This window comes from Gossypium arboreum, chromosome 3 (genome assembly GCF_025698485.1).
Source record: "Gossypium arboreum isolate Shixiya-1 chromosome 3, ASM2569848v2, whole genome shotgun sequence".
Classification (NCBI taxonomy): domain Eukaryota; kingdom Viridiplantae; phylum Streptophyta; class Magnoliopsida; order Malvales; family Malvaceae; genus Gossypium; species Gossypium arboreum.
The window spans coordinates 45002172-45015100 of NC_069072.1; the positions used below are offsets into that span (position 1 = coordinate 45002172).

A 12929-nucleotide genomic window follows, 5' to 3' on the forward strand; every position below is an offset into this window, starting at 1 on the left:
AAGATGAAGAAATCGAAAGAAAAAAGTAATTTTCTTTCCCTCTTTTGCTTTATAGAGCTGAAAAATGAAAGGAAAAAAATAAAATATTTGGAAAATACAGAATTTTGATACACATCTTTTTCATTTTCTCTTCTCTTATTTTTTCTATTTTCATTTATTTTATTTTTCTTTCCTACTAAGCACACTTAAAATTTTTTTTTTTTTCTACTTTTTTTACTCACTCCTCTCATCCTTCCACTTTTCCACTCACCCAAGCACACATTGAAACTTACTAAAAATTGAAAAGGCTTTTTGACTGTTAACTTTAACAGTTGACCGTTAACATTAATTGCCCTAATTTTAACTCAGTTAAAGCCATCTCGTGTCACAACCAAGGCGCAACATATGGCAAAAAAATAAAAATAAAAAACAATAAAAGTTATAAAATTATTAAATTTTAATAGAAATATAAAAAATTTAAAAATATAAAATTTTATAAAAATTATAAAATGCATCGAAAAAATCCTTTAACCATTGACCATTAAAATTAACGATCCCTAATTTTTTCATTAAAGCCTTTATATGTCACAACACAAGTGTGACTTGTGGCAAAAATGATAAAAAAATAAAATTATAGAAAAATTATAAAATGCTTCTTTTAGTACAATCATTTTTATAATTTTTACATATTTTATATTTATTTATATTTTGTATAATTTTCTTACAACTTTATAAAATTTTATAAACTTTTTCTATATTTCTATATATTTATAATTTTATAATATTTTTATAAAATTTAAATTTTAAATATTTTTATTAAAATTTAATCATTTTATAAATTTTATTTTATTTTTATAATTATTTGTCACATGCCATGCTGTGGTTGTGACACGTGATGGCTTTAACTGAAAAAATTAAGTTGGTTCAAGTACCCAATTGAGTGAAAAAAAGAGGCTTAATTGCTTTTTGAAAAAGTTTGAGGGCCTTTTTAGTGCATTTTGAAAGTTCAAGTATCCAATTGAATGTAAAAAAAAAAAGGCATGGGCTTAATTGCTTTTTTTGAAAAAAAGTTTGAGAGTTTTTTTTATGCATTATGAAAATTCAGGTACCCCAGTTAGTGCAAAAAAAAAAAGGACTTAATTGCTTTTTTTAAAAAAGTTTAAGGATTTTTTACACCATCGAGCCAAAAAATATAAAGATAAATTTAACTTTTAATATTTACCTCTTTTGTCACTTTGGTTTTAATTTTTTATAATCAATTTGACCCTCATTCTCTTAAATTTAGTCAAATTATTATTTTTTGGTTGAAAAAGTTGATTGACCTGTTAAAATTTCAATAACAATTAACAGCTCGTATAATTGTGTATCGTATTTTATAAAATTAAACAAAATTATTAAGAATATAAAATATTTTAACAAAAATCAAAATGTACATTATTTTAAAAAAAATTATTCACATCAGTAATAAAATATACATGAATTGTCATGTAAATTACTATGTCAATGTCACTAAAATTTTAAATTTCCAATTATTTGACAACTTGAGGGTTAAAATGAAAAAGAAATAGCTAAAGTAGCAAAATGGTAAATTTATCATATTTTGAAAAATAATATTAAAATTAGCATTCGCCGTCAGTAAGTGTTAGGCATGTATTAAAATGCATTGTACTCTAAAAAAAAAAAAAATTTTTCGTCAACCCTAGAAAAGAAACTACAATCATAAAGGAGCCTCTTAAAATGTTTGATAGAAAATAGGTAGGAAGCATGATAAACGGTGAATAAAATACAAACACGTCAGATTCAAAGTTGGAGTTTTACTTTGCTTCCTGTGAGCAACTGTTAAATTGATTGATTTGACAACAAAAAAACAGTTGCATAGAACTTATCTACAAACTATTCCATCAAATACAATCCTGAAACTTCAAAAATATTAGTGATTCACAAGGTTGTATAATTACTCTTATCCAAATTAAATTTATTTTATATATAATACTGAAAATAAAATTTGATAATAACATGTAACTAATTTATTATAATAATTCTAAAATAAAATTTTAAATATTTTAAGTAACTAATATATATTATTTTAAATTAATTGAAATTAAATATAATAATAAATTATATTTAATAATTTAATTATGGATCGAGTCAGGTCATAGATAATATATTTTGTCTAAATTATTAGTAAATTAATAAAATATTATGATTTAAATAAAATTTTAATGAAGTAGAGAAATTTGACTAATATTTTTATTTCTAGTATTGTTGACATCAACATACTATTAGAAAAGATATTTATTTAAATATGTGATAAATACACATATTTTAAAAAAAGTAAACAAGTAAAAGAGAAATTAAATTGGTCCAATCAGTGTCATTGCCCATCAAGTCTGGCAAATTGTCGTTTCTTTGATATCCCTAACTGGTATTCTAGAAGATTTTACGTATGGTCGGCATCTAATCGTTTTGTTCTCAATTCTCATTTTTGTCAATAATTGAGAATGGATTGAAAAGGAAAAGGAAAAAGTATCAATTTTTAGAGAAAATTTAACAAATGTAGGGAAAAAAACAAAAAGGTTACGATTTTGTTGAATTTTTTGTATTATTTTGTGAATTATTTGATCTGATATTCCTATAAAATTTATTTGCAACTAATAATGATATATTATAAAATATATTTAAAAAAAAAAAAGTGTTGTGATCACGATGAGCAAATTGGAATCACGTCAGTAGAGGCGAGAGACCATCATCAACAAGGTTTCCTTTTCTCATTTACCTGATCAAATCAGAACCGGTAGATCTGATGAAAATGGGTCCCGCTAATACTAATCATAAGCAGACAACTGCCACATGTGGTCCCATAATTTGCACTTATCCTCTCTGCCATAACAACCAGTCAAAATATCTCCTTCAGTATGGATTTAATTTAGCGAAACGTACATGTGTCACTCATCCATAGAGTAATGCCCTTTTCGGCCATCGTCTGTTATATATAACCAAAACCTTCGAGAAAGTTTCAAGAAATGGACATTTTTGAGTTTTCAACCGAATTGCTTCCGGGCTTGCCTGAAGAACTCGGTCTTGAGTGCTTATCTCGGCTACCTCACACATCTCACAGACTTGTCTCCCGAGTTTGTCATCGATGGCGGGATTTGCTCCAAAGCCCTGATTTTTATTACCATCGCAAGAAACTAGGCTACACCCAAAAAGTCGCTTGCTTGGTTTTAAATTTTAATGGTGGAACCGTGAATGGACCTAAAAAACCGGGTGTATCACCGAGTTACGGGATTGCTGTGTTTGACTCGGTGAATCAGAGATGGGATAGACTCGCCGCGGTTTACAGGTACCCAAATGGCTTGCCTTTGTTTTGTCAATTAGCAAGCTGTGAGGGGAAGCTTGTGGTGATGGGCGGGTGGGACCCGGTGAGTTACGATCCGGTTACTGACGTTTTTATCTACGACTTCATGACTCAGCAATGGAGACAAGGGAAGGATATGCCGTCAAAAAGATCCTTCTTTGCAATCGGAGCATGTTTAGGTCGGGTTTTTATAGCGGGCGGCCACGACGAGAACAAGAACGCGTTAAGAAGCGCGTGGGTTTATGATTTGAGAAAGGACGAGTGGAGTCAGCTGGGGGAGATGAGTGAAGAGCGAGACGAGTGTGAAGGAGTGGTGATTGAGGAAGACGAGTTCTGGGTCGTGAGTGGGTACAGAACGGAGAGCCAAGGTCAATTTGATGGGAGTGCCAACGTCTACGGGTTAAAATCGGGGCAGTGGAGGCGGGTCGAAGGGGTTTGGGAACCTGGTCGGTGCCCGAGGTCGTGCGTGGGGATGGGGAAAGATGGGAAATTGGTGAATTGGGCAGAGTTGAACCCAGCGGTTCGGGTCGGAGCATGTGGGATCTCGCTTGGAGGGCGGGTTTTGGTTACGGGGTCGGGGTATCAAGGTGGACCTCATGGGTATTACATGGTGGAAATGAAGGAAGGGCAAAATAGTAAATTGGAGAAACTCACTGTCCCTGATGAGTTCTCTGGGTTTGTCCAATCAGGCTGCTATGCGGAAATTTGATGCAGTAGGCATCATTTTGTTCTAATTTTTCTTTTAATACGAGTAATTCAACTCTCTTGTAGAGAAAAGCTGTTCTATTTTTCATTTCTCCAGATGATGTAAAATTTTGAAAAAAATATATATTTGCACTAAAATACGGTGGTATTAAAATTAAAATGTAATGTAATAAAATTATTAGGTTATGAATTCAAGAAACCAGGGAGGAAGTCAGAAATACGATACGGCCAGCGGAATCGAACGCCATGATTTCCAGTGGAAGGACATGCTATTCCAATGAATAATGATGCCAAACGTGAAATTAATGCCTAGGCAAACCATTTAAAGCATAGGTTGAAATGATTTCAGTGGAGTGGGGGATGCAAAGAGCTCCACCACAACAGCCGCTGACTTTTTACATTTTCATGTATTCCCCTACAAGGCCATAATCGCTACATAGACTGGCTTAAAACCTCCTGTTTTGTAGTTAAGAGTTACACAGTCTAAATAAATGAGCTATTTAAGTTACTTGTAAATATGTTCTTGTTTTTAATCAAATCAGTTTTTCATATTCTTGATATCAAAATGAGTGAAACTCCACCTTGTACAAGCGAAGAGCCGTGTGATTTAGGTGATGGAGGTTGGGTGAGAAAGGGGATGATATTATTGGAGCTAGGAGAGAGGTGAAAATGTATTAATGGTGATGTGATGATTGTCTTATCAAAATGGTTATGTAACACCCCATACACGATTTGGTCGTCGGGTCCGAGTTACGGGTTGTTACTATCGTTGTCGGAGTAATTATAGTCATATATACATCATACAACCAATCACACATGCAATTTAATTATTTCACCTTCATTCTATAATATATAAACATTTTCGAGTCTCATACAAGCTTACAAAAGCTCTTTTGCTAACCCGAGATTAAACTAGGACCAAAATGTAAAGTTTTCAAAGTTTCGAATCAACATCGCAACATCATGACTTCTATGTCGCGACATCGTCAATCAATAAGTCACATCGCGACGTTACTCATTGTTGGCTCATGTCACGACATTGAGGACTCGAGGTCTTAATGTTGCCCCTGCTTTAGCAACTTAACACTTCGGTACATATTCCGAGCTTTCAAACAATCACCTAAATGCTTTCATGCATATTTCCACAATCCAATACCATCATTTCATAACAATTTAAACCAATTCATTCTTATGATCATTTAAAACCAAAAATCCATATAATACAAACAAGTATTGATAATTTAAGTATAACCAACTCATTTATTAAACTAAGTATACCAACTAACTTCATCTTTTAATTCAAAAATATCAAACTTGTGCTATATGGAAACCAAGCACCTAAATGGTCTTTACATGAATCTAACAATGGACATACTAAGCTATATATATATCATGCTTAACATTCAAGCTTACCATTTTCAATTCATTCACCAACTTATGTATTTTAACCATTTCAATTTGCAACCTTAAACATACTAAGCTTAAGTAAGTTCAAGATCATCATTTTTAATAGAATCAAACTTTGCCAAACCATGCATCAATTAAGTCACATGCAATACTTAATATACAATATCAACCATTACCTCATTTATCACATAACTATCAACTCAAAATGACCATATGCACACTAAGGTGCCCTTATATACATGCCACAACATTTGGACTCAAAATGAACATAATTCTATCGTCTTTTGATAGTGTGTGCTTCACGCTAATCCGACTTGGTGAGTTCCTCAAGGTGATGATCTACAAGTAGAGAGGCAACTAGAGTAAGCATACAAATGCATAGTAAATTCAAATGTAAATACTATGCTTACCTTGATCACTTAAAAGATGCTAACTACTAATCATTTTGGTATAAAATTTGGTTATCCTTGGCACATAATGTCATAGCTAATCACATGCCAATTGATCGCGTCTCGATGTGCGTAAACTGAAGCTTAAAAATATACAATTAAATATGTATGAGTCATGTCAAATCGTAATATAGTTAATTTTATAACAAAATATCAAAAGTGTCATCGCCCAGTTTTCAGTGGTGTTGGAAATGACGGTTTTAGAACCCCGTATTCCTATGATCGAGTTAGTAAATATAATTTATTAATATTTACGAGTTAATTATATTATTTTAATGAATTTTGGTATGATGAATTTGTTAAGTGGACAGTTATCTTAGGTACAAGTGTATTGATCCTAAAGTCAGTGGTTTTAGAAAATAAGAAATCGAGACCTCATTATCAGAATCGAACCAATAAATATTTTTAGTAAATATTTAAAGAGTTATTGTATAAGTGAATTGAATTTTGGTTAGATAATTTTGTCAAATTAGTGGTTAATTAAGGTATAATGACTAAATTGTAAAAATCATAAAAGTTAATCACTATTGAATTTTATTAGCTAAAATGCATAACTAGTAACTATTTAAGGTTTTAAGTGCCAATTTACCACTTTTTAATATTAATGGGCGAATAGTGTCTTTATTTAAGCAAAATATATGTTTTAATTAAATTAAAATTTTGATAAAATATAATAAAACATAAGAAAATGAAAGTGGGCATCTTCACTTTCTCATTTATCTTCACCGAATGCTTAAAACAAAAAAAGAGAAGCCATGATTTTGTGCTTCAATTTCTTCGGCCATTGCATGGTAAGATTTTCAAAATTATTTTTCGTAAATTTTATGTTTTTGAGATTATTGTAATTCAAATAAGTTAACCCTAATAATAAATCATAAAACTGTTAAAGTTTTTAAAATATTTCTATTGATGATTTTTGAAGCTTTTAGTGTTAAATGGTTTTATTGAAAGCTTAGATACTATTAAGGACTAGTTTATAAAGTGAAATTGATTAGTTTTGAGTTTAGGGATTTGTAACGACTTGAAAGTTAATGGAGTCAGAAATGATGGTTTCAGAATACTATTTTCCAAGGATAGGATCAATGCATATTGTTTATTAATATTTACGAGGATATTACAGTATTATATTGAAGTTTGGTCTAATAATTTTGGTTATTTGGAAGTTAGATAGGGTACGAGTGTCTCGGTCCTAATGTCGATGGCTTAAAAAAAATTAAGGTATCGGGATCTCGTTTTCGTAAACTAGACTCGTAAATATTTTTATTAAATATTTACGAAATTATTTTAGAAACAAACTGAATTTCAATTAAATAATTTCATTGAATTAGTGTGTAATTTGAGTACAATGACTAAATCAAACTAGTGATAAAAGTAGGATTTAATACGAAATTAAAAGGTGGATTTAGGTTAAAGGACTTATTAAGTAAATGAACCATTATTTATATAGGCATGTGATAGTGGACGGTTATGGTAATATTATAAGTATTATATGCTAAGTTATTATAATACTTAAATTATAATTGTATTATAAAAATTATAATGTTAATAATAATGTTAGATGTTAGTGAGTGGAGAGAAGGAAGCCAAGCATATTTTTCTTTTAATTTTCTTCTTTCCGAAACAAAAGCAAAGGGGAGACTCTAATAGAGTTTTTTTAGTGGTGTTGAAAATAGTGGTTTTGAGGCTATTAAATTTGATGAGTAAGCTTGTAAATATTATTATTTAATATTTACGAGATAGGTGTGATTTTTACAAAAGGTTTTTAATTTGATAATTTATGTTATATACGTGTTTTATTAAGTTCAAGTGGTTTTAGAAAATGAGGTATTGGGATCTTGTTTTTATAAACCGAGCCGTAAATATTTTTATAAATATTTACGGAGTGTCATTAAGATGGTAGTAAAGTTTTGTTGAAAAAAATTAACATTTTGATAGTTAATGAATTAAAAATGACCAAATTAAAAAAAAGTGCATTCCCAGGACTCTGTTCCCGTAAATCGGACTCGTAAATATTTAAGCTAGTTGTGTAATTAATTAGGTTTCGATTAAGTAAATTTACTTGAATTAAAAGTAATTAAGTTTAAGGACTAAATTGCATATAGAATGAAAGTTGAATTATAGATTAAAGAATAATTAAAGAGACTAAAGAAGCAATTATACCTTATTCCATAAAGTGGAAGGTATTAGTAACTTACATGTGTAAATTTATTTTATATATATTATAATATCAAAGTTAAAATATATATTATAATATGTTTGCTTAATTATTAAGTATATATATTATATAATAATAATAAAACAAAAAGTATTAAAAGAAAGAAAGCCTTACGAAACAGATAGAAAAAAAAGAAAAAAAAGAAAAAAAAAGAAAAAAAGAGAAAGAAGAAAGGGAGAAAGAAAGGTCAACGCACTGTTTAGGGATTTTTAGCGTTCAAAGTTTAATTGGTTAGTTAATTTAGTCCCTTTTCTTGTAATTTTTATGTTTCTGGAATCCTGGTGTTAAGTATTACCCAAACTATGTCAAAATTTTAGCATTGATTGAGTTTTTAAAGGTTGTTAATGTTAAATAATCTTATTATTAGGGATTAAATTGATAGATTTTTAAGCTAGAAATGAAAAAAAAGATTAAATTGTAGAATAAATTATAAATTTTGAGTAATAGTGGTCGGGTGATTCGTAACAAGTAATAAATATTTATAATGAAGATCACACCTAGACTAACTATTATCACGACGAAAAGGCAAGCGCACCTATCGAACAATAGTATAGTAATGGCAAGACCGGGATATCATACCCAAGGGAACCAAAAGTACTAGTAATAACTATCTTTTTATTATCTAGCCTAAGAATAAAAATGTTTGTTTTAATTAACTAATTATTTAAACTAATTAACTGATTTAATTAAAGCAAAAAGAAAATTTGGAAAAAGACTTGAAGAAAAGCAATTGATAAAGACGACACCCAAAGAGGAATCCACCTAGATTTCACTTGTTATCTGACTCTGAACCGGACGATTTATTCACTTGACTTGATCTGTGAGACTTCCCAACCTATGTTATTATCCCTTTCAAGACTAATAACGTCTAACCCTCAGTTGAATTAATCGAAATTTCTTTCTTAATTAAAACCCCTAGGGAAGCAGTAAATCACTCTATGGACTCCTATATTAGGTTTCACCCTAATCCGGCAAAATCTCGTAACCCTATTTCTAGGCAATCAACTTCGCTTAATTATGCCAATCTACTCTTAGGCAGGGTCTATTCCTCCTCTGCATAAGCACATCAAAATTAATACCCGGAATATTAACTCAAGCATTAAGAACACATAATTAAGAACAAATCAAGTATTTATCATACAGTTCATGTGACAGCCCAAAATTGACCCTAGTCGAGAAGTGGTTTCGGGACCGCTAAACCGAGTCACCGAAATGTTTGAGCGTAATATTTATTGTCTATAATATGTATTTATGAATGTGTGAAAATTTCAAGCTTCGATTTAGTCGATTGCATGTGAATTCAGTTATTAGGACTTGTGTGACATTTTTGAAATGTGATAGGCTAATCTATAAGGACCTAATAGTGCATGTAATCAAAGGGAGGACTTGCATGTCAAATTTCCCCCTAATAGCTAGTGGCCGCCATGACAAGGGATTATGGGCAAAAACATGTCATAAAACATGTTGTGACAATGGTGTATGTAAGAAAAAAATAAAATAATGAGCATGGGAATTGAATAATGAAAAGGAAGAAAAAAAAAGAGAATGGTGAGTGTTTCCCCCCCTTGCCGTGAGTTGAAGAAAAGAAAAAAATAAAATTTTTGTTCATCCTTTTCATTCTCTCTTGGCCAAAAATTCTAAGGAAGAAGGAGGGAGTTTTTGCTTCATGTTTGGTTTGGAAGAGGATTAAGAAGAGGTTTGGCCATACTTGTATCAAGATTAAGGTATGTTTTATGTTGTGCCATGAGATTCATGCATGTTTTTGGTTGCTAACTTGATGTTCTTATTAGCCATGGTTCGAATCCTTGCTATGTCATGGGGATGGTATTCGGCCAAGGTGGATTTTGTGTTAATGCCATTGCATGTTAAATATGAAGCTTGCTAATGATACATGTGATGGTGGGTTGATGGCTCTTGGACTTTCTTTTTAGCATTTTTGAGTGAGACATTAAGTTCTTTGTTTAACCATGACCAAAATCGAAATGGTATGGTGTTGTGATGTATTCGGCCATGGTACATCCATAAGTATAATTTATGCTTATTGCATGGTAGGTAAGATTTGTGTTTTGGATTTATATTCATGTTTAGTTATAATCAACTTTGAGATTCGGCTCTAGCATATATATATATATGTTTGCACATGATGTATTGGTATGACATATATACTATCTCAAGGTATATATTTACATATGATGATGTTTCGGTTATGAAGTAAATGATTGATGCGTATTGAGTTACAATATGGAATGCGTTAGTGAGTAAAATGTATGCCGTTTATGTGTGGTATTAAGTGTATAATTGGCCTCAACATGGACATGCATATTCGGCCACATGAGGGGGATTAGTGTGCATGCATTCGGTTAGAGGCAAGCATATTGATGCCTATTCTTGGCTTAGAAAATTCGGCTAAGGAGAGTACTAACTAATGTGTTGAGTTTGATTCATGATTTCCGTACATATGTGACTTTAATGTCTAATGAAAATATGTGGGCTAAGTACCTTGAATTCCTCTTTCGACGCTCAAATGATTAAATCAATTTATTTGTTAAATTAAGCTCAAGAACAAAGGGGAGCTAAATCCGATAAAGGGAAGGAAAAAGTGGTCGAATAGCCATCGGAATCATTCGACAACATCCGAGGTAAGTTCTTGAGTAATAGAGCTTAAATTATGATTTGATTAGATCATGTCTCAAGTAAATCGAAATCATGCTCTTTGTGTGTGGATATTGAACTGAAATGTGCAAGAGTGATAAGTGTATTGTATTTAAGTTTTGCTAATGAAAATGAAATACGAATGTGTCATGATTTAGTGTTAAATGTGCATGTTTATTCGAATGGTGTCAGGCTAAGTCCCAAGGCTTTTGTGCTAAGTGACTAAATCCGGTCAATTCGAAGGCATTTGTGCGAGTTACCAAAATCGGGTTAAGTCCCGAAGGCATTTGTGCGAGTTACCAAAACCGAGTTAAGTCCCGAAGGCATTCGTGCGAGTTACTAAATCCGGGCTAATTCCCGAAGGCAATTGTGCGAATCACTATAACAGGGCAATGTCCCGAAGACAATCGAGCGAGTTGCTATATCCGGTTAAATTCCGAAGGTACGTGATTCGGAAATGAACGATCTTGCTGTAAAAATCCCAGTTAATACGCTTGAAAAATTCCAGCAATGAGGTATGTTCGTATGTACATTGGAATAGTTGAGTTCCTTTGAATAATATTCGCTCAGTTGAGTAATGAGCTTCCGGTATTTGGCTAAGATGATCCCTTATGTATGAACATAGGGGTTGGAATGTAAAGTAGAAATGATTTGAAAGTATGTATATACGGAATTATCCGTTTAGTTATATGAATGCTATACCTCTGTTGTGCTTAAATTCTTCGCTCAAACTTACTAAGCATAAATTGCTTACTCCGTTTCTTTGTTTCTTTGTTTTATAGATTTTGGCTCGTCAGCTATCGGACTCGGGATTTTTGGAAGTCGAAGTCTCCCACACTATCAAAGCCCTCTTTTTGGTACAATTTTGGTTGAGCTTTGAAATGGCATGTATAGGACTACCCCTTTGTGGTTTTTCAAGTACTTTTTGTGATGTATGTGTGTACGGCCATGTGAAAATGGCTCGTAGAAGTGGAGTATGGCATTAGACCATTTGTGTTTATGTATATATGTATGGTTTCATGATGTGACTGTGGACTGGAATGGAAGTGTTGGGCAAATGATCAGCCATTGGAATGGCTAAATATGATTATATGTGGACCTATGTATGACAAAACTCTAGTTGGTCCATGGAAACCACGAAATAGGTAAAGTTTACGTTGAAAACAGATGCTGACAGCAGCAGTGGTGTGGATTTGAAAAATCACTCAAATTTGTAGGAATGGAATTAAATGGGGAATAAATTATGTAAATGAACCTTGATGAATCTACTTTCATATGGAAGAAACGAAACGGTCATATGAGTTATATGTTAAGAGATATTAAAGTTCTCGTGAAACAAGGCTAGAACGGTTTCTGGATCCCCTGTTCCGACTTTGGAAATTCACTATAAATTAACCAGAGATAATTAGGAGTCATGCCATATATGTATAGATTCCTCTTTGAGTCTAGTTTCTATAGAAACAAACGGCATCAGTATTGAAGCCTGTACAGGGAGATATCCAAGTCGTGATGAGCGAAGGTCAGTGTAGTCGATCCCTGTAACAGGGAAGACTTTAACTAATAAACTGTACTAATTGGCCAGACAAAAAATTCTAGAAAAAAATATGTAGATGGAAATATGAGTCTAGTTTCAGGGAAAAATTACGAAACTAATTTCCAAGCTTTGAAACTCAAGATATGATTTTTAAGACGACAGTGACGCAGTACCCAGCTTGTCTGGAAATTTTTAAATGGACTGTGAAAATAATTCAGTTAAGTCTGTGTGCACCTTGTGTTTGACTCCGGTAACAGACTCGGGTACGGAGTGTTACAGTTCAGATAATAATAACAAGATCCATCATAGGTTTTATCCCCCTTAGGTATCTAAGGGGTTTAGTTCATAATAAAATAAGAGTACATCTCAAAAGTATGAAAATAACAAAACATAAAGAAAACTCTAAAACCCCTGAAGGAATTCTGAGAGAGATCTTCAGTCTTGGAGTAGCTCCGGCTTTTGAGATGGATCGTCTAGCTTTCTTCAAGTAATTCCTGGTGTGTGGTTCTGTATTCCAGAAAAGTTCTGGAAAGAGCGGCCTCTTTCTAGGTCACACTTAGGGTGTTTATATAGGCTTTGGATTGTCTTTCTTCCTCAATAAGTACCATTTTCCATGTAAAATACAACTCT

The 12929-nt window shown here is 32.0% G+C and overlaps 1 protein-coding gene across 1 annotated transcript; it reads left to right on the forward strand.

Moving 5' to 3' along the window:
• Positions 1-2909: 2909 nt before the first annotated feature.
• LOC108480759 (F-box/kelch-repeat protein At2g44130-like) lies at positions 2910-4180 on the forward strand. Its single transcript, XM_017783852.2, has one exon. The coding sequence runs from the start codon at positions 3003-3005 to the stop codon at positions 4044-4046; it is 1044 nt and encodes a 347-aa protein (XP_017639341.1). The 5' UTR covers positions 2910-3002; the 3' UTR covers positions 4047-4180.
• The last annotated feature ends 8749 nt before the right edge of the window (positions 4181-12929 follow it).

Bases quoted from the DNA above. Each gene is read 5' to 3' on its own strand.
- LOC108480759 (XM_017783852.2), top strand. From the start codon at position 3,003: ATGGACATTTTTGAGTTTTCAACCGAATTGCTTCCGGGCTTGCCTGAA.